Here is a 22,357-nt window from a genome sequence, read left to right on the forward strand (position 1 = left end):
TTTAGATTTAGCAGGAATTATGCGAGTTATGCTATATTTGTGTCTGCTAATAGTGATTTTGTTGTAATTTTAGCTAAATATATCTTTAGTATTTTCTTGGGGTAGCCCTGCCAGGTAGTCTGTACGGGGCCCCACGAGTTCTAACAGCAGCCCTGCACCCCCATCCAAAGCCACATAAATTGGATTCTCCTGACTGGGCTGTTGCTTACCATTGTCATCCACAACTCTAGTTTGCTCTTTAAAGCAGTCCACAGGTAAACCAATGATCTCAACTTCTACAAATGGATCGATGATCTGAAATATAAAACACACAGCTTTTAGACCAGGGAAACTTCTTTGTAATAAAGCAATTACTTATATCTGCCATGGGTGCCACATTTTACATTCGATAACAGCACATCATAAACAGAATGTATCTAGGAACAGCGTTCAGAAACTACAGTGTATAGCAAGCAAGGCATTCTAGGTGTAAAGGTAAATTAGGGTTTTAGGGGTTAAGAATTTGATTAAGTATAGTGTGGTATTAAAGAAAAACTCCATCTTTCCACACACTTTACATGGCCCAAACGAACTATGTAGCTCCCTGTGTGGCCGCTGGATGTGCGGTTTAAACTGTATGTAGCTGTGGCTACATTCCTGTCTCATACCTGGAAAACAGAAAAGTCTACTGCAGCGGCGCTCAGAGCAAGCAATGTATTTTATCAATGAATACAAAGCATCCTCTGATTGGCTGAGTCAGAGAGGTGGCCTGATGATGTCACAACCTCTGACTCGTATTCATTGAAATAATATATTGCTTGCTCTGATCGGCTGTGCGCCGCTGCAATAGACTCTTCTGTGTCCCGGGTATTAGACAAGAGGTCTCTGCCCACACCCAGAACATAGTGCGATATGCTGAATGTAGCCAGAGCTATAGACCGTTTATACTGCACATCTAGCTGCCTCACAGGTTAGTGAGAGACAGCTCAATTTGGCCAGCTTGGCCCAAACGAGCTATGTAAAGATGGAGTTTTTATTTAAATCCCAAAGCAAAAGTAATATATTGCAACTTACCAATATTTAAATGTGGTAGCTGCATTTGTTTTCTATTTTTAGGCTTTTTAACTTCATTCTTTTTCCTGGTGACCCAGCTAATAACACACTTCCTGTCCTGGCTCCACTTAGCTAGAGAAGCAATGTGGAAACCTTTGGAAAGCAGCATGGTTAAAGTGGTTGTAAAGCCACTTTAATTACTCTTACCTATAGGTAAGCCTATATTAAGGCTTACATATAGGTGCTGTAAATATCTCCTGAACTTGCACCGTTTAGGAGATATTTGCAGTGCATGCAGCCGGTGACATCATCGGCGCATGCGCTCTGAAGAAATGGTCACCCGTGTCGTTTCTTCAGAGCCCAGTGACGTCACGCGGCTCCAGCCAGTAATACTGCTGGAGACCGCAGACCCGGAAGACGACGGGTGAACATGGATGCGGCCAGCAGCGTGGACATCGTGGGCTTCGTTGGAGGTAAGTGTCCCATAATGTGCTAGTATGCTATGCATACTAGCACATTATGCATTTACTTTGCAGGGAAGAAAAAAAGAAAAAAAAATTTTGAGGAGTTTACTTCCTCTTTAATCTGGGGAGCGGGTAGTGTTAGGCTGGCTATATATTATACAATTTTCTCATACAATTTTCTTTTGGATTTACCAAAACCATAAAATATGAGGCCAACCTAAACACTTTCAATTTGTATGCGATCAGGCAGGTTCTGGCACAACATAGTTGAAGGTAAATTTAAAGAACATTGTATAATGTATGGTCAGCTTTCGATGCAATAGCAAATTAATTGGATTTCACTAATAAATAAAAGTCAAACTCCAGGTAACATTTTTTTTTTTTTTTTTAAATGTTTTTATTGAATTTTAAGAAAGAACAAACAATACAAGTAACATGGTGTATAACAAATAACATGTCATATAAATCACGCATAGACATTGCGTACGGTCAGTGAGGAAATTAAATGTAGACATACAGAGCAAGTTATCAAAAAGAACATTACAGTGCAGTACAATATGAGAAAAGATGTCCATAACAAGGAGGAAATCGGAGAGGACATCAATCCGCCAGTACAGAATTTAAAGGTTCACATTATCTTCTTGTCAAAATAAGTGCTAGAGCACCAAGGGTCCCAATCTCTAGAGAATTTACTATGGCGTCCGCCTCTGATAGCTAGAATTTTTTCATACATGAACATCTCATTCACAAGTCTGATAACCTCTTTAATCTCAGGGGCAGTTGAGGGTTTCCAATGTCTCATCACAGTTAGACGAGAGGCATGTAATTATAAACATACATGTAGGCCTAAGGGAAGAGTGAAGGGCCGTGACTCCCAAGCCCAAAATAGCGAGTGCAGGGTCAGGTTTCAAGAGGTGTCCGTAGTATCGGACAGCATACGAAAAACCGCTGCCCAGAAGTTACGAAGATGCAGGCAGGACCAAGCCATGTGGAGCAAGGTGCCCACATGTCTGCAGCCCTTCCAGCATTGGTCAGAGGGGGGTCTACCTGATTTTAAGCAGTTACAGCAACAGTTTTTCCCTTTTGTGATTTACATAAAAAAAGCTAACCAATGTAAGCATTAATGTCACTGGTAAATGGTTTGTCTCAAACATCTTAACTGCCACTTTTTCAGGCCAATTTTGTCTGTTAAAGGAAGTTAAAAAAGAATAGACCTACTGGCCAGATTACTAGGTGAAAATATAGGACAAGAAATTAAGGGGAAAAAAGAAAACAAATGCAGTCACCACATCTAGAATTTAGGAAGATACAATATAATATATTTGTTTTGGGGTTTCATACTTCTTTAACCATTTTGCTTTAACCGTTTTGCTTACAAATGTTTTAAACAGTTGTTTTTCCAGTAACAGTACAAGAAAATCAATTGACCCCTGATGACGTTGGCGACGTGCTGACGAAACGCATCAGTGAGTGAGATCGTAACAGCGGAAGTTCTGGTTTCGAGTTGGAACGCAGGTGGAATGCGGAAGCGTTTTCTCCATGGTTTGAAACCGCGATCTTCTTGTTGATGGCTTTTTTGGAATTGAATTGTAGTAAGTGCAATTTTACGATTTATTAAATTATTTATTGCTGACACTACGCCATGAGAGTCCCCCTTTCTTGTCTCTACATATATGCCTCGGTCCTAACGATTTAATAAGGGTGGAAAACCAATGCACCTTAAGGGAGAGTCACTTCTATATATACCAGCTGCACACATTCATTGTGAAGGGACCTATATGGAACATCGTCCTTGTCTGAGCAGTTGAGTGAAATCCCCGTCTTATCTGACCCCCTATAATCAAGGGGTCTGATCATTTTGGTAAGCAGTTATTTTGCACACACTGGGTGAAGGAGTGAAGGTGAACTTATCTCTGCTATCAAGTCGCAGTGTTTTGATAACAGCTGTCCTGAGATTGAGATATCTTCTGTGGCTTTTTTGCACTAGAGACTTCCTTAATACAGCACTTTATTCACAATTTCACTTATATTTGCACTAATTTGTTGATGAGTCACTTGATATGGTTTTATATAATTTATATATCATTTATTTTTACATATAATCATTGTGTATTTACATATATATTTAATTTGAAAGTATGATACTTGGTTAAGCACAATTCATATTTTTTCACGTTTTACGTTGCTGCTCACCTGTTGGATAAATAAACTACATATTGGAATTTTCAAGGTACATACCGGCAATAATAACACAATCTTTGTCTTAAGTTGAAACAAAAACATTATCTTAACTTTTTATTCTTAAATAAAAAAAAAATCAAAAGATCTAAAATATAAAAAAAAATTATACAGTTGACAGGTATTTTATGTCTGCTGATTTTTTTTTTTTTATAATTTCTGTAATGAACAATAAAAATATCAGACAAGTGTTTTTAAATGTAATACAAACACGGTGTTTTTACTGAAAGTATGCACCTTGAAAGTCCCAATATGTAGTCTATCGATTATATTTTGTGTCTCATGGGAGCAGGTCTATATGACATTTATTCAATACAAGGGTTGCATGATAATCCTTCATAGTTTCCTATCACTGGGGAGAGAAGAGTTCCACCTCTGACAGTCATTGATTGGTTGTTTTGATCAGGGTGTAAGGTGGTCAAATAAGAGTATAGTATAAGGGTTAAATCTACTGTTAAAGTTTATGTTTGGGCAAAACTGAAAAAAAAAAGGGATGATCGGTACACTCTCCAACATATACATATTTCCTTAAGTTTTGGCCCTTTATTAACAATGCAAGTGCAAAAAAAAAAAAATCCACTGATGCAGCAAGAAATCCAGTGTAATCCTAATTCCATTTTATAGGCTGACAACTCTGCACTGAAATCTTAAACAGTGTTGTCAACCCTACCCAGTTTTCTTCTGCACAAAACATGGATTTATGTCCTTTGTAGCTACGGAGGAATATTTTTGAATGAAAGTTTCTGTGCCTGTAGTTCAGCTTTAACATCGGTTGTAGGAAAATGATCAGGTGATCTGTGACACATGGGAATGTAGAAGATGTAGGAACCATGTCTGAAGTAGGAAATTAATTTGGCAAGTAAGCACAAGATCAGAGCAGCCCCTAGCAGGGGAAGGTAATGTGTTAATGCAAACTTTCTTTAGGGCTCTTTCACACGGGCTTTCCGTGTGAAAGGTCCGCTGCGGGACTTTTTTTTTTTTTTTTTTCATGGAGCGGATGACATTTCTGTCATCCGCTCCGTAGGTCCGCATATCATCCCATCCGTTTGCGGATGATATGCGGACCTAATGTAAGTCTATGGGGATTGCGGATGTCAGCGGATGACACCGATTTTCCTTCCTTTCCGTTTTTTGAACGGAACAAAAATAGGATTTTTTCAGTTCCAAAAAATGGAACAGAACTGACAGGAGGAAAATCGGATGTCAGCGGATGGTATTCCGCTGACATCCGCAATGCCATAGACTTACATTATGTCCGCAAATCATCCGCAAAAAAATAGGATGATTTGCGGACATACGGAGCGCCCGTGTGAAAGGGCCCTTAGGTAGAGTGCAAACGCTTTGATAGCACTGATAACTTAAAGAGTTGTCCTAACGATGTGCTTTGTCTAAGGGCTCATTTAGACATGCGGCAGTGGTGCTTTCATAAGTATTTCAGAGAAAATTTGCACCTTCTCACTGCCTGTGTTAAAAAGCCCACAGAACTGTCAGCGTGGTCCCATGCACTTGAATGGGTCATGTTTGGTGGTGGTTCTGCTTGCAAATGCAACAGGTGATACAGTGTTGGGGAAAGGGCTGTTGGTTCTTCTTCCCGTACTGGTCAGTTCCGTTGGTAAAAATGGGACTGCTGCTGAAGACCGAGACATACAAGGACATCCAAGTAATGGACAATTCCATAATGGACTCTCACCGCATCGAGGTATGCCTGGGCAGCCACACTATTTTAGTTAGAGTTAGGGGAAAGATGTTCATATTGAATGGTTGTGCCACACTTCTTCAGTAAAGTTACATTAACCATTATGAGCCTGGTCTGAAGTTTTTCAAAAGCAAGCATGGTAGTTCTAGTGTATCTAATGAACCAGGGTCTGTAAAGCACTATGTGGTATGAAGTAACACCATTACAAAAAGGGTTAACTCCACAAGACAAGGAGGGATGTAGTTACTATGAGTAACAAAGTGAAGGAACAAGCTGCAAGCAAACAGTGGTTAGGCGTGGTACCTGGTAAGGTGACAGGTCCTCCATTAGTGAGGGTGTCAATGTTCTGGCTTCCTCCCTAGCAGTCAGTATCCAATCGCAACCAGATCTAAATTCGCGTATACTGAGATCTGTGACCTGGTCATGAAGTATGGGAATTAATAAGTGCACGCATGAGGTCTGCGCTATGTGCAAGGGGTGACCCCATTCTGTTACTGGGAGTGAGGTAACAGAGGTACACTGGACTGGTAAAGTGGGTGCAAGCTCAGCGTGTCCCTCCTAATGCAAACAACAAGTTACAGTGTGTCGTGGCATGGGACAAGTCACTTTTCAGAGAAACTCTGTATTTTATTACTGCATACAGTGAAGACCCATCTCTAAGTCAGGCAGCTGCCTTGATGTTAGATCTTTCACCTGACCGCAGTATCCACCTAGTCCCAGGCATTGATGATCACGCTCTGCGTGAAATGTACCCCCGTATGCAGAGCAAAATGGGTGGCCCCGCCCACACGTTCTCACTAGTGCAATACTGTGGGGCCCTGCTACACCCCTGCAGGCAATCCCCAAATTATTGTGCAGCTCATATATAGTTCAGCTCTAACAGAAGCAGGTAATAGAGCACTTTAAATAAATTGTCTTTCCAGTGACAAACACCTGAAAGTTCACCAACAAAAACAGACAATGATATATGGAAAGTCAATACATCTATGCTGAGAGTGAATCAACTACAAATGTCCTCAGCAGCAAGTGTCAGACCTTCGCAGACGTAACACTTTATTAATAAAGAAAATGTCAACCCTTCTTCAAAATGATTGCTAAGGTTGATTGCGCACCGAGGAGTCCGTGTTCAATCACCAGACACATTGCAATGTCCTTTTATCGGTGTCCTGTACTGTCCCTTGTGTGACACTTTTATAACTGCTAGGCACACAGAACAATCAATTGCAAATAATGTCATACAACTCTCCTGTCACTGAGATATCATCTTTAGGGATATTAAAGAGGTTTAAAGCTTAACTTTTAACTTAAAAAAAAAAAATATTGTGACCATGTACTGATTTCAAAATCATCCAATGTGTGCAAAATGCAGCTAATGTAAGTACCTAAACTGGTGTATATATTGGCTTCCTCTAATTTACAGCACAGCAGAGCTCAGACTAAGACTAGTGGCCATTGATGTTCGTTGGCAGTGTGTATGTGCTGAGAGTAAACATACAGACCATAGGAGAGAGCAGAGTTGATTCCACTGTGCTGCTGCCCCCCCCCCTCCCCAATCAAATCAGCAACGCAGGATGGGTTGCTGACCATGATGTGCTGCTGCCCCCCCTCCCCATCAAATGAGCAACCCAGGATGTATTCCTGACCATGGTGTGCTGCTGCTCCCCCCACTGTCAAATCAGCAACCCAGGATGTGTTCCTGGCCATGGTAAGCTGCTGCTCCCCCCACTGTCAAATCAGCAACTCAGGATGTGTTCCTGGCTATGGTATGCTGCTGCGCGCCCCCCCAGGGCTGGCCCAAGACATTGTGCTGCCTGGGTCCAAGAAGGAAATGCTGCCCCCCCCCCCCAAAAAAAAATATAAAAATCACGCCCAAAAAAAGGCCACACATCTATTATTTTATTGAAGTATACCCTTTAGAAAATATTATGTATACGGTTATCTTCTTCCATAACTCACCACCGGACCAGTCCACCAAACACCCACTGTCTGTCCTCAACCTTCCTGTCACTCGTGTGACTGCAGTGCCCATCACCCTAAAAACCTGCCCTGCATGAGATGGCGTGTGCTTATGTCTGACGTCATTGCGCACACCATGAAGTTCCCTGGAGGAGACACTCTGCCTCCTCATACTCATCAGTTTGAACTACGGGCGGCAGTATGAGATGGGGAAATGCCACCCGTAAGACGCTGCAAACTGATGACACAAAACTGCTGTAAAGAAAAAAAAAAAAAAACCTTGAGAGTCAGTTTGCTACCCCTCTCCAAGTGCTGCCTGGGTCCAATAGGAGCCATCACGCATCATGCTTGTTCCTTGCTGGTCACCTTTGCTCAAAACCCAGAGGTATTCAAACTATGGCCTGTGGGCTTATTTTTGGCCCACTGCAAGATTTTATTTGACCCCCTGATGTAAGAGGGGACTCGAATAGGAACTCCCATGTAAGGCAGGAATCTGATATAAAAGGGGCTCTGACAGAAGAACTCAAGTTTATTTGGAATTCTTTTGCTTTGTTTTGCTAAATGTTATTTTCTGTAATAAACCTTCTCATGTTTATTACAAACAAAACTTGTCATTCATTTAAATTTGAGTCAGTCATTTATAAAACTGATTTTTTTGTTGGCCTGTTGAGATTTGTAAAATATGCAATGTGGCCCTCGTACTGAAGACCTCTGCTCAAAACTAAAGGCAAAGCACCAACAATTTGACCAGTGTATCAATATATGAACAGTGGAACACTAGAAGTAAATGTGGAGAAATCCAATGGCGAGTAAAAGGTGCCATGGATGCCGTAATTGGCATGATCAAAAGCAGATCAGAACTGGAAAACTCCACTGCATTTTCTAAAAATACTCGAAATGTTGTTCCCAGAACATTACCAACAAAAAGGCAATCTCTGACAGCTTGTTGGCCTCATGTACAATGCAGTGGCAGCACCTGGATTACACACAGAAGCTCTAACCAAGTTGGCTCAACATCATAATGTCATTTTAAATGTTTCCTGGGAAGCAACATCATCCATTCAGTGCTGGAGATTTTTTTTTCTCCACTTTTGTGTTGGTGGTCAGAGGTTTTTTTTTTTTTTTTTTTTTTTTTTATTAGTCAGCTTCACTTCCTAAACGAACCAAATGAGTGATCTAATTGAGTTGGCCAAAGAAAACTTTGACACTTAATAGCTCATTGGTGAATGTTATGTGGTTAAACTAGCATCCAAAAGACTGGCACATGAAATAGCACAGGCATTGCACGTTTTTCCTTATGAAAAGAGGGCATAGCAGTGTCACTAAACATTCAGCAGGTGGCAATCAAGATCCATTTAAATGCATCTAAACCCAAGAACAACAGTAGTGCAGCATATTACCCTAAGCGCTGATTCACACTAGTGTAATTTATGTTGCGAATGATTTGCGAATGAGTTGCATGACAAGGGAAATCACATTAAATTCATTGGTGCCCATTCTTATCAATGCGACTCATTTAGGAAAAGGTTCTTGTGCTATTTTGGTGCAACTTGGTTCCACGGAATATAAAAGTCCCATCAAAGTCACACTACACAATCACACTGAAAATTGTGAAATAATTGCATCCCATTAGTGTGAACTGAGCCATAAAAGTGGTGGCTGCATTAGCGGTTTATGCTTTTTTACTTCTGGTGATCCTGCCACTAACACACTTTCCTGTCCTAGAGTGACAACACACTCAATGTACTGGGTCTATATACAGGAGCAGTGTTGCCACCCTAGGCTGTTTACTCATGATTAAAGGGTTACTAAACGCAGGACTCTGCATTCACTATATCTGGTCTCCCACAGTACACAGAACATGGAAATGCAATTATTTTAGTAAATATAAATGGATAAATATATTTTCTCATCAGCTGTATATAGCAGCCTTTTGACTTCTATCAGTTCTTGGTAAATTCTGTAGGAGGAGTTTTTATACTGCATTGAGCTGTCCTGTCAGGATCCAGGACCCCTGACCCTCTGTTTGGACAGTGCTGATTGGCCTTGTGCTGATCACATGCACCCTCCCAAGAAAAAAAAAATGCTCTAGTGATACACACCAAACTGAGCATGTGTAGCTTTACTCCAAAGGCTCTTTCTTATTTGGACCTGTTCTGGAGTCAATGGAAGAAGGGGAGGATCTGTGCTTACAAGATCAAGCAGCCTTTATACACAATGCAGAGGATTACACCTTAGGTTTCACAGTGAGTAGAACATGCATGCTTTACTGCATACACAGACTGATTTTGCCGTTGTGGGTTTAGTAACACTTTAAAAGAGAATTACGGCTTTTGAAAAAAAATAAAGATTAATAGTTACTAGGTGGATGCAACATTGATCCAATGCTGCAGCTGTCCGCCACCAGCTGTGCACTGAGAATTGAGTGATCAAATACCACTGATTGTTCAGTTCTCCCCTCTACTCTGAGCAGAGAGCCATGACTGTCAGTCACTAGCTCTCTGCGCTCCCCTCCAGCACTCACTGGAGCACTGGGCTGTGGAGGGAGCCAGGGGGCTAGCTCAGGCTCCCAGCAGCTCGCTGAGAGGTTGAGCCAGGTGTCTGTCCTGGCTTCTGGGTGGATCCTGAGTTGAGATCTTTCCCTAGCCTGACTGGCTGAGTGATGTCAGTGACAGATTAAAATGGGTCACAGGGGTGCAGAACGAATTTCACTCCTGTGATCCCCAGGAGGAGTATAGCAAACATAGCTTTGGCTATACTTCCCCTTTAAAACTACAGTACACCTTCCCCTCTCTTTACCTTCATAACATTGTGGGGGGGAGGGTCAGGGTTCTATATAGTTCACAGAGGTCAGCTAGGCAGGACTGTTAAAACTGCGTGTGATTTCAGTGCAGCAAAAGCAGAAAGCACAGGAAGTTTTGGGCTCACAGGATTTCTGGTAGGATTAAGAGCCAGTTCACACTACTCCGACTCAAAGTCGCCCAATGAAGGAGCGACTTTTTAGCGCCGACTTTAGCATGACTTTGAAGAGACTTTGAAGAGACTTAAATGATAGGCGACTTTGTCTGAGGGGAATGCCTGGGTAATATTTTTCTTCTTTCTGGAAAGTCTGATCACAGTTGCTTGAAAATAGATAAGGATCCGACCGAAGTCTATGTGCACAAGTCGGATAGAGGTCCCCTTGAAGTAGTACAGGAACCTTTTCTGAAGTCGGAGCGACTTCAGTAGTGCATATGAAGACGGCTCTCATTCATTTACATTGAATTTGTAATGACAGGAGACTTGGGGCGACTTGAAGGCACACAAGTCGCGTCCTAAATCGGAGTAGTGTGAAACGGCTCTAAAAGGGATTTAGGCACTGATTGGGTACAAAACACTTAGATTCATATACAGTAGTCGTTACACCAAGCTTGCTACTACTGGGCAAAAAGTGCAGTGTATATTTAATACAGTGTATTCATTTATTTGAGTATTATCCCATTATTAATTATTTAGGATATTTTCACTTGGCACTTTATACACACTCATGAAGTTTAAATAATTTATATGTGTTTGCACTTTAAATGTTTTTTGCACAGTAGTAGCAATCTTGGTGTAACAACAAATATTTATGAATCAGCAGTTTACATACTCCGTATTGTTGCACTTTGTACACCAGTTTTGTGAATGTAATCCATATATATATATATATATATAATGATTGGTATATATGGATAGGTTTTTCACACTGGCATCGGTGTTGGGGACAATGCTAGGATATCACATATTCACATGGTTTAGATTTACACATTACAGAGTGAGCAGTGCTGATGCATACACCCATCTTTCACAGTAAGGAATTTCTCCTTTTTATCAGCAGCAGCCCACAATCATACCAGTTTGGGTGTGAGTATACACTGGATTAATAGATATAGAGTATTTTTCCTAAGCCCAGGAATACCTACAATCTCTTTAGCATTACACGTTACATATTGCCGTGCATGCCGGAATGAGAGCAATAATTCTAGCACATGACCTCCTCCGTAACACTAAACTGATGACCTATAGGGGACTTTTGAAGCATTGCCTATGGAAAATATAGGGTACTGAAATTTGTCACCATTTCACAGGCGCACACAAATTTAAGGTTTGACATGTTGGGTATCTGTTTACTTAGTGCAACCTCGACTTTTATATTTTACAAAAATATGGGTAGTTTATTGCGTTTGAGTGTGTTGTTTTACTTTTACAATGTAGAGGATAATGTAGAGGAGGATTATAATTTATCAGATTTTTATTGCCTCATATTTACCATTTACGTATTTTAAAATACTTTGTATTTATCTTTTACACTGAAAGTACTGAGCCCTCACATACCTGAAAGATCCCTGCCCTGGACCAAAAACTACCTGAATCTGGATGCTAGAGCTAGAAATAATGATGTAAATCTTTTCTTACCTCTCCTCGGTCTCCCAACATGGAATCCTTTGGTTTTGGAAGTTGTTGGCCGCTAATTATTCGGAGAACAAGCTGTTTCTTAAGTTGGCCTGGTAAGGGGTCTTCTGAATTTGGGTTAAAGGCACCTAAAATTTGAACAGTGACAGTTTAATTGTATGGGTAATTCTAATAATATTTATTGTAACTATATACAAATGCAATTTGTTCATTCCTGATGGCTGGCCTGAAGATAGTTCCTAGGTTGGGTCCCCAAGACATTGGAGCTTCTATTACAGCCTACTCAACATTTATTCGTTTTCCTGGGGGTACATGCATGCTTTAAACCTCATAAAACACATTTTAAGTAGTCCATTCATTAATATGTTACTATGTGATGCAGCTTAGAGCATTTTTTTTTTTTTTTAATTCTTAATGTCTCTTAAGATGGGCCATTAAAATTGTTTTTTATTGCATCTACATCACTACCGATAAGATATGTTCTTGACAATCAATGTACACTTTGCTTAATCCATGAATAAAACCTGTGGGATTGATTTACTAAAGGAATAGAAACTGTTCACTTCAGGGAAAATTTTACCTTCCGTCCTCAATGCACTTCTACTATATGCAGCAAGACATTCTGTTGAGGCTCAGAGCGAGTCATCTGAGTGGATTCTATCCCCGACCCACTTGTGTAGTCTCATTAGGGAAACGGAGTCCTCCAAAGATTTCATATCACAAAGCTATGCCATACTGTTGGCAGTCTTTCTTGAAACAACATCCTCTACAAGTGATGGAAAAATGGGAAGGGATATGGGCCAACGTACTGGAGATCAGTGGGAGGAGGTTTTTCCAATCAGTGACGACCTGCTCGTTGAACGTGACACAGAGATTGACCCAATTATATATTCTTTTGCGGATATACTATACTCTTCATAGGTTACATATATAATGGGTCTTTTGCCAACGCCTACTTGCTCCAGATGTAACCGTGATCATGGGGACTTGATTCATTTACTGTGAAGGTGCCCAAAATTGCACCCCTACTGAAGGGGGGTGATGGATACCCTTAATAAGGTGTTTCATGTGTCCTTTCCGCTTGACCCAAAATCCTGCTTGCTTAGTGTACTTGACAAATTTGACAGGGATAACAATACTAGAGAGGCCATAGTAAGAGCCCTGTTTCAGGCTTGTAAATTAATGATACATTGGATGTCTAAGGATCCTCCTACAGTTGGGGAATGGATTAATAATGTTGGTAATGCATTGCGGATGGAAAAATGTATATATCAACACAAAGGCTGTCCACAAAAATATGAAAAGCTTTGGGATCCCTGGTTAGATGTCCCTAGCCTGGGCTTGCCACAGTGGACCTGATCATGGACAGATTACTCAGGCTTAATACTGGGTAGAGCTGTCATTTGCTACTAAATCTTTATATATTGTGCACTCTCGATCAATATTGGCTGGGAGTGTAATGTTAGTATCATCAATGGTGCACACTGTGTGTTTTTGTTTCTGCTGCTTTCGGATGCTTGTGTGATTCTTCAAGTGTTGATGTGTTTGCCCTATATAAGATTATTGCACTGCACTGTCTGGCAATGTTATGATGTGTAATTCCTAATAAAGCTTTTTAGTTTGGATAAAAAAAAAAAAAGTTAATGTTCACTTTGCAATGTGATAGTAAGTAAAAGAAAAACGTTGTTCACGCTGGATACCCAATCATGTTCCAGGTAGATGAAAACAAAAACAGAATATTTGCTACCATATTATTGGAAGTTTAAAGTGAGCTCAAACTATTTACTAACATTCACTTAGCTACACGAACAAACAATTTGCATAGTAAACATTCACCTTTCTAAGTGAACAGCAATTATCCTTTTGGTAAATCAACCCCCGTGCTTCTAGACTCTTCATAAACATGTGTAGGTGCTCGTAAAAACAAATTACATTATGCATCTAGACGTGAAAGGGTACGCCAGCCCAAGTATTTTCATTAATGCTAGTACTCGTGAAAATGCTCCAATACCCGATCTTGATACCATTGCGGTGTGATTTGAGCCCACACGAAATGAATGGGCTCATATTGCACTGCATAGAGCCGCATACTATTCGAATAGGAATGTGGTCCGATTCCTGTCTGAACCACAGGCAGTTCCCCACACCGCTCCTGTGTGAACCCAGACTCATCATACTGATTGCACCGCATTCCATTTTCAGACCCCATGCGATTCTTTGCAGTGCGACTATCAGTGAGTACTTGACCGAAAGTATCAGTACTCGTACTCCCCTGTGAAAAAACGCTATCGTGCACCCCGAATATAAAAATAAATATATATATACATACACACACTATATTGTCAAAAGTATTGGGATGCTTGCCTTTACACGCACATGAACTTTAATGGCATTCCAATCTTAGTTCATAGGGTTTAATATTGAGTTTGCCCACTCTTTGCAGCTATAACAGCTTCAACTCTTCTGGGAAGGCTGTCCACAAGGTTTAGGAGTGTGTCTATGGGAATGTTTGACCATTCTTCCAGAAGTGCGTTTGTGAGGTCAGGCACCAATGTTTGTTGAGAAGGTCTGGCTCACAGTCCCTGCTCCAATTCATCCCAAAGGCATACTATCAGGTTGAGGTCAGGACCAATCAAGTTCCTCCACCCCAAACTTGCTCATCCATGTCTTTGTGCACTGGTCAAAATCATTTGGTGGAGGTGGGATTATGGTGTGGGGTTTTTTTTAGGGGTTGGGCTTGGCCCCTTAGTTCCAGTGAAGGGAACACTTAAGGCGTCAGCATACCAAGACATTTATACAATTTCATGATCCCAACTTTGTGGGAACAGTTTGGGAATGGCCCCTTCCTGTGCACCAGTGGACAAAGCTCACACGTTTAACTATTTATTTATTTTTTGCAAATTCTTCATGGTCCAAGGCAGATCTTTTTTTTACATATTTTTTACTATATGGTGTCCCCCTCTCTCATTTCAGAAAGTTGGTATGAATGCCTGCACCTCTTTCTATGTACTGATATTTGGATCTAGGTCTGTTCTTTATACAGTATACACAAATATTAAGAAGCAGGAAAGGGGTTGCAGCACAAAAAGAGAGCTCTATTTATTGCTCCCACCTAGATATATCCTAAGTGGCGATGTTTCAGGGATCAAGCTTAGGAAAGTCAGGAATGCCTGAAAAGTCACTGCTGTGAACAATATACAGAGCCCTCTTGGTGCTGCAACCCCTTTTGCTTGTTTATGGTGGTTACAAAGACCTGGTTTCTGCCAATGGTGCAGTTCACCCTTATCTACCATATACTATATTGGGTGCATGTAAAATGTTATTTTTAACTTGTGTAAGGAGGACACAGGATGTTTCAGATTTGTGTTTTCCCTAGTAGCTAAATAGTGCAGACCCTCTGCAAGGCTGTCGGCAATATTAAGCATAACTCCATCATCATCTTCTCACCATGACACATGCATTTTGGCTTCAGAACATAACCGCAGTTCCCGTTGCTGTTGAACTTGGCTCGGTTTAGCTGCAGCATCCTTCCTTCCGACTGGTAATTTAAAGCAACTGTTAAACAAACAGAGAAGACTTTGTGACTTCAACACATGCTGACACAATCAATAAAGTCACTGCATAGCTTATATTAAAGTTTATTTTTATCTGGTTATATTGAAGAGGGTGAGGATCGGGTCCTGAAAGCACTTCAAGTTACACTCCGTGGAAGTACTTGGAATCTAATTACAAAATAAGAGCTCAGAGGGTAAGGCAGGCGTCACAATTACAGCCGCTGAAGAACGATAAGCCTATGCACATCCAGCAGAATTCATTTACTGATGATTACCCCTACTACATCTGCCAGGACTCGGTTCCATCTGGCCACTCACCTTTGGGAGCTAAATCTTTTTATTTAATATGACCTCTATCTTTCCTGACCTTCCTGACAATGCCCCCTTGTAAATGATTTGGAAATTTGTCTTAAAGGGTAACTCCACTTTCGTGGCAAAACAAAATAGCAAATAAGGAGAAAAATAATATTGCATATACAATTGTGACACGTCATATTGTAATTGAATGCGATTAGAAAATACCTTTCCTTTTTTATCTGCAGCTCTGTCATTTTCTTAAAATGCAATGCAATATGGCTACCTGGAGGTGTCCTGTACACAGAATGTGTATAGAACGCCCCTCCCAGATATGTCATTTCCTGCTTGTGTGAATGGCTTATTTTCCCAGAAGTGACACTTTTTGGGGACCAGTGATACCAATACAGTGACCAGTGCTAAAGACATGCACTAAATGACACTGGGAAGAGGTTAACACTAGGGGTGATCAAGGAGTTAAGTCTGCTCCTATGGGAGTGCTTTCTAACTGTAGGGGGAGTGGATTTACTAGAGGAAAAGAGAGATCTGTATTTTACCTTAGCTGAAACACAAGATATCTCTCTTCCTATGTGACAGAACAGTAGTCTGCCTTGTTTACATAGGCAGACCACTGTTCTGTCATTCCTCCGAACAGTCAGCGGGTCCTGGCAGCCCTTGGACCCGCTGATTGGCTCACGCTGTGTCCAATCACAGCAGGAGCGGTGCATGCATGCCCCCGAAAACCCCTGAACAAAATCATGTACTGTGATTTTGCGCAGCCGGGTCACCCTCCAATCAGTATATATGCGGTGGGTGGTCCGGAAGTGGTTAAAGCTGAACTACACCCAAAAGGGTAAGTTATGCTTTAAGCCCCCCTCCTGCACCGCATTTGGCATGTCGTTATTTTTGGGGGAGGAGCGGGTACCTAGTTTTGATAGGTACACGCTCCCACTTCCACTCAGATCGCCTAGGCAAGCTGATCAGAAGTTCTCCTCTCCCCATCACAGGTCCCAGAAGACTACAGGACCATTCACTATAGGGGGACCATTCACCAATGCGCAGTGGGCAGCAGACTGTGAAGCCAAAAGAAACATAGCCAGCTGCCCACCGTTAGGGCTTGTTAACACTTGACAAATTCTAACGCTTAAAAAAAGCTCCTATAACGAGTTCACACTGGCATTAAAAGCAGTGTGTGTGAGAAGCGTTGAAACCACCCCTCAAACGCCTATACAAACGATACAATGGCCAGCACTTAGTGCTGTTCACACTATCAAAACAGGAAGCCTTAGTGTCGCGTCACTTTAAAATTGAAGCTTCGTGTCAAGTCAAGTTTGAAGGGTTTTAACGCCTCTCATTCAAGTCTACAGTAACGCTTCGCAAATGCTGTGGCAGGCAGTTGCAGGGTGTTAAGATTAGTTTATTTCCTGTAATGGAATAAGTGTTTGTGGAGCAGTTTTACCACGCTTTAACGCTCATCAAACGCTTCAAAACTGCCCATAGGGCGTTCGGGGAGCAATTTTAACTTGTCATTAGTGTATGTAAAATGCCTGTCTACGCCCATACTAAAGCTCATTAACACAAGTCTAATGCCCATACTCACGCTATAGGTTCGTTTGTTAAGCGTTAGAAATTTAGTCAAGTTTAAACAAGCCCTAGACTCACAATAATGAGCTTTAGTATGGGCGTTGGACTGGCATTTTACAAGCGTTAATGACAAGGCCCTATGGGCAGTTTTGAAGCATTTGATGAGCGTTAAGGCACGTTAAAACTGCTCCACAATGGATAGGAACATTACAGGAAATAAACAAATTTTAACACCCCGCAACCGCACCGCAAATGCCTACCAGAACGTTTGCGAATCATTACCATTGACTTAAACGGGAGGCGTTAAAAGGCTTCAAACCCCTGCTGACTCAACATGAGGCTTCAATTTTAAAGCAAAGCGATGCTAAAGCTTCAGGTTTTAATAATGTGAACAGCACTGTGTGTTGTCCATTGTATCATTTGCACCCCCTCAAACGCCTGCTTTTAATTCCAGTCTGAACTTAACCTTAAGATGCTGGTGACAGGAATGCAATGGCTCGGGTGAGGATCCCTGGACAGGTAAGTGTCCTTTTATTAAAAGTCAGCAGCTACAGGATTTGTATCGGTTCCAGTAAATGCTGTCCACACATGTTACAATCGGATTGTCCAATCCCCTTTAGATTTAACAACTACGCAGTGAAAAGCCTGATTAAATGTAACTTGAACAGATTGTTTCAGTAGGCTGTTGCATTTCATTGCTTTTGCTCAATTTTAAAGAAGATCGTAAAATGATTGTAAATCAGAATGTAACATGCCAGGCAGCTGGATCCTGAAAAGAAGATCGGGAGCCCATCTGTGTAATGGTTCAAGAGGATATCATCATCATCTGTAGAAACTTAAGAACTACCTTCCCCACAAAAAAAAAAAAAAAAGAAGAGGGGACTCACAGTGAAATGAGGAGAGAAAGAAAAACAGTAGACTACTTAGTATTTGGAAATGTTGGCCGGTAAGGCACAAAATAAAATGTATGTAATAAATCAAATGTGCATAGGAAACTCTGAACTGACCCACATCTGTTGAGGTTGCGAACCACCATTGCAAGTGGTACACACAACCTTGATTACATGCATATGGAGAATACGTCTGTCTATGCAGCTTTTTAGGAAACAATGGTTGCACACAGATGCCCTGGGTTGGTTCAAATCCAGTGGTTATGGACTGGTAGAAAATATTGTGTAGTCAAGGTTAAAAAAAACATCAAATGGCAGAAAGACCCCAAAAGATGGTGATATTCAAAGCTTGGCCAAATATCAATTGACGTGGAAAAGATACGTTTATTGAACATTCATCTTTTCTACGTCAACTGAAATTCATCTAAGCTTTACTTATTACCAATTTTTTGGGTGCCGCTGCCATTTCTTTTTCAAAACTATCAAATGGCAGAGAGACCCCAAAAAGTGGTGATATACAAAGCTTGGCCAAATATCAATTGACATTGAAAAGATACAATTATTAGACACTCATTTTTTCTGCTTCAACTGATATTTATCCAAGCTTTAAAGCGTAACTCCACTTTTGATGAGAAAAAAAAACATCCCCCTCTGGGTGATCTCTGTACATTACAAGGATTGTAATAAACTTTGTTGCAGATTCCTACCTTTTGCTGTTCTGAAGAAATCATTGTTTGTTCTTCTGTTCTCCTGTGCTGAGTGGGTCTAATTCATAATTATCAACCAGTTGTTTATCAACCAATGGTTTCATAATTACCAACCAGATGTGGCAGTTGCAGAGCACTAATGAGGACATCTACAGGGCCTGCATCCCTTTAGACGTGTTTCTATTGGGAATATCTCTCCAAAAATTAAATTTTTATTGCAGGAGATGCCAGAAATCTGACTTGTATCTTAGGCAGACTTCTGGGAAAATTGGTGAGCCAATCAGACAAGCAGGAAATTATGTTTCTGGGGTGTGGTCAGTACACATTCTGTATACAGAACAGCTCCAGGTAGCCATATTGCATTGCACTTTCAGAAAATGACAAAGGCTGGAGATTGAAAAGACGTATAACAAAGCTTGTATATGCTATATTGTTTTTTCTTTATTTGCTTCCCCCCCCCCACGACAATGGAGTTACCCTTTAACTATTACCATTTTTTGGGGTGCCACTGCCAATTCGTTTCCAATGTTTCATGTTTTTTGAAACGGTAATACAAAATCCAAGGCATGTCATATGGTTATGTATGGTATTTTTTCACACAGATATGACACAAGGTTTCCAATATGTTTGCGTAACACTTACTCAGGGACATCACCACAATAACAAACTTTTGCTCATGTACCTGAGTTAAGGTGGATTCACAAAGTGTTGTAAAAGGTTGTTTTTTTTTTTTTTAAACACAAACACTTTGTACTTACCTGCTTTTGTGCAACGGTGTAGCACAGAACAGCCCCAATCCTCCTCTTCATGAGTCCCCCGCCAACCTTCCCGGCCCCTCCCTCCTGCCAAGTGCCCCCACAGCAAACAGCTTGCTGTGGGGGCACTCAACCTTGCTCTTTCTAGAGCCGCTGCTCTGCCAGTCCATTCACACAGAGAGTGCGGCTGGCGCTGCCCCCTATCTCTTCTCATTGGCTGTGATTTACAGCAGCAGGAGCCAATGTCTCAGCCAATGAGAAGGGAGGAGTCCAAGGAAAGCAGAGGCTCTCGTTTACATTGCTGATTCACAATGGGGCTCAGGTAAGTATTGGGTATTTGGGGGAGGGGGGGGGGCTGCTGGTGCAAACAGAAGGTTTTTTAACCTTTATGCATAGAAGGCATGAAGTTAAAAGCCTTGAGCCTTTAGAACCAATTTAACAATAAAGGGAATCCCTGTATTGTATTAAAAAGGCTTGTGATGACTTTTACAGTGCTGGTGAAAACTGTAGCCCAGGTGGGCAAATACCATAAACACTGGGAATTAATAACTAGGGGAAAGACTAGAAGAAAAAAGGAAAAAAAATAAAAATAAAAAGGACAAGGGAAGATGTACTAGGAGATGCTTTCTATCCCTCTCTGTATCCTACGCATCCAGTTAGTTACCCTAGGTGCCATTGCCACTTCATTTTCTTTTTTTGCCCTCACTGTATATTATGGTCACTAAAATCAGCCAATCTTAATGAAAGCGTGTATCTTTTTTTGCTTTAAATTTTGCTCTGCCTAAAGCATTGGGTCTTCTCTTCTCTCCTGCAGAAAGCCAAGGAGATCAGTATGACAGGCAGAAAGCTAAAAAAAAAGAAAAAAGGTAAAAAAAACCTGACACATAAAACTGCAAAATCAAGTCTGCTTCCAAAGCTTTTAAGTACTTCGGGCCGTTAAGGTGTTAAACAAACCTATCTGCTCTTACTTTAATAAGGCGAAGAAAAACATGCAGTGCCCCATGGCAAATTTAAGGATAAATGGTGCGATCTGATTGGTTGCTGTGGGTTACACAAAATCACGTCTTGTGTGATCAGTTATAAACCACTGTGATAGTTTATACCCATTAACAGCAACACCAAAAAGCTCAACTCAAGCACCTTCACGTAGAACACTTACAGGAGCACATGGGTTTTGCATGCTTACCCATACATCTTCCCTACTGTTGGTTATTCTGTCTCTTTTCATCAAGATTGTTTCTATAGAAACAGAAAGTATCCGCAAGACATGTCTCTTCTAAGGGAAGAAATATATATCCCTCGCAAAGTTCTTAATGCCAAGACTTGGCAAGAGACGGAGATGTCTCGGAGTTTCATGTTGCGGGTATTGAAATGATCCACTTTCATATTCGTGGGCTCATTACTGATGCTGACACAGATGTGCCCTCCTGTTGGAGGTTTACAGCTTTGCGGCTGGCATCAAACGCACGCTAGGATAGGGTTGGTTCAGCTGCTGAATTAGGAACTTGCTCTAAGCACCATATGAGACAGCTTGGAAGATGGACCAGCTGAGCAAGATGAAGACTAGTTCAACAGCAGCTGGAAAATCACAGGTTCCTCTGTGCTGGCATGGCATCAAAAGACATTGAGAAATTGAAATTACTAAGAAGCAGTTACCACCTAGTGACCATATCAATCTCTCTATTCATTACTGTTGACTGTATGAAAGGCCTTTGTCAATGGTAAGTGCTTAAAGCTGTATTCAACCCCAAAACAATAAATTTATTATATTGCAGCTTATCAGTTCTTACGAGAAGGCTGCATTCGTTTTCTGCTTACAATGGTCAGATTTTATTCAGTTGGGTCCATATATATTTGGACACAGGCACAATTTTAGTTATTTTCAGGCATTTACCAAAACGTATTCAAGCTATAGTTATATAATGGATATGGGCAGAAAATACACTCTCAGGTTTAGTTTGAGGGTTTGTACATCCTAATTGGAGTAAGGGTTTAGGAATTACAGATCTTAAGAATCACCATCTCCCCAAAAAGTAATTGGACAATTGAAGCAAAAGCTGTTTTATAGCCAGGTGTGGGCTACTCCTTCGTCATTTTTTCATCAATTAAAGGAGTTGTAGAGTCAGAAGGTTTTTTTTCTATCTTAATGCATTCTTTGCATTAAGATAAAAAAACCTTTTTGTATGTAGCAGCCCCCACAGCACCTCTAATACTTACCTGAACTCGATCTCTGTCCAGCGATGTCCACGAGTCCCTCGGCCATCTGGGACTCTCCCTCCTAATTGGCTGAGACACAGCAGCAGCACCATTGGCTCCCACGGCTGTCAATTAAAGTCAGTCACCTAAATCGAGAGAGAGAGGGGGCCGGGGCTAAACATCCGCTTTGTGTCTGAATGGACGGACGGACGAAGCTGCAGCTCGGCTCGGGTGCCCCCATTGCAAGCTGCTTGCTGTGGGGGCACTTGACTGAAGGAAGTGGCCAGGAGCTGCAAAGAGGGACCCGATAAGAGGAGGATCCAGGCTGCTCTGTGCAAATCCACTGCATCAGAGCAGGTAAGTACACCATGTTTGTTATTTTTATTTTTTTAAATGAGACTTTACAATCACTTTAAGCAGGTAAAAGGCCTGGAGCTGATTCTAAGTGTGGTATTTACATTTGGAATCTATTTCTGTGAACCTACATCATGCGTTCAAAGGAGCTGTCCATGCAAGTGAAACATGCCCTCGTAAGGCTTTAAAAACTAAACAAATCC

The 22,357-nt window shown here is 41.2% G+C and overlaps 1 protein-coding gene across 5 annotated transcripts in view; it reads right to left on the reverse strand.

Moving 5' to 3' along the window:
- PLCH2 (phospholipase C eta 2) overlaps window positions 1-22,357 on the reverse strand; it is a 1,017,756-nt gene that overhangs the window by 68,017 nt on the left and 927,382 nt on the right. For all 5 annotated transcript variants that reach the window (XM_082273768.1, XM_082273764.1, XM_082273765.1 and 2 more), the window contains 3 exons: window positions 15,268-15,375; window positions 11,824-11,948; window positions 210-294 (listed from right to left, as the gene is read on the reverse strand). In XM_082273768.1, coding sequence (XP_082129894.1) covers window positions 210-294; window positions 11,824-11,948; window positions 15,268-15,375 — 318 coding nt within the window. The remainder of the gene's footprint in view (window positions 1-209; window positions 295-11,823; window positions 11,949-15,267; window positions 15,376-22,357) is intronic.

Source organism: Pelophylax lessonae, assembly GCF_965119305.1.
Source record: "Pelophylax lessonae genome assembly, chromosome: 12".
Taxonomy (NCBI): Eukaryota; Metazoa; Chordata; class Amphibia; order Anura; family Ranidae; genus Pelophylax; species Pelophylax lessonae.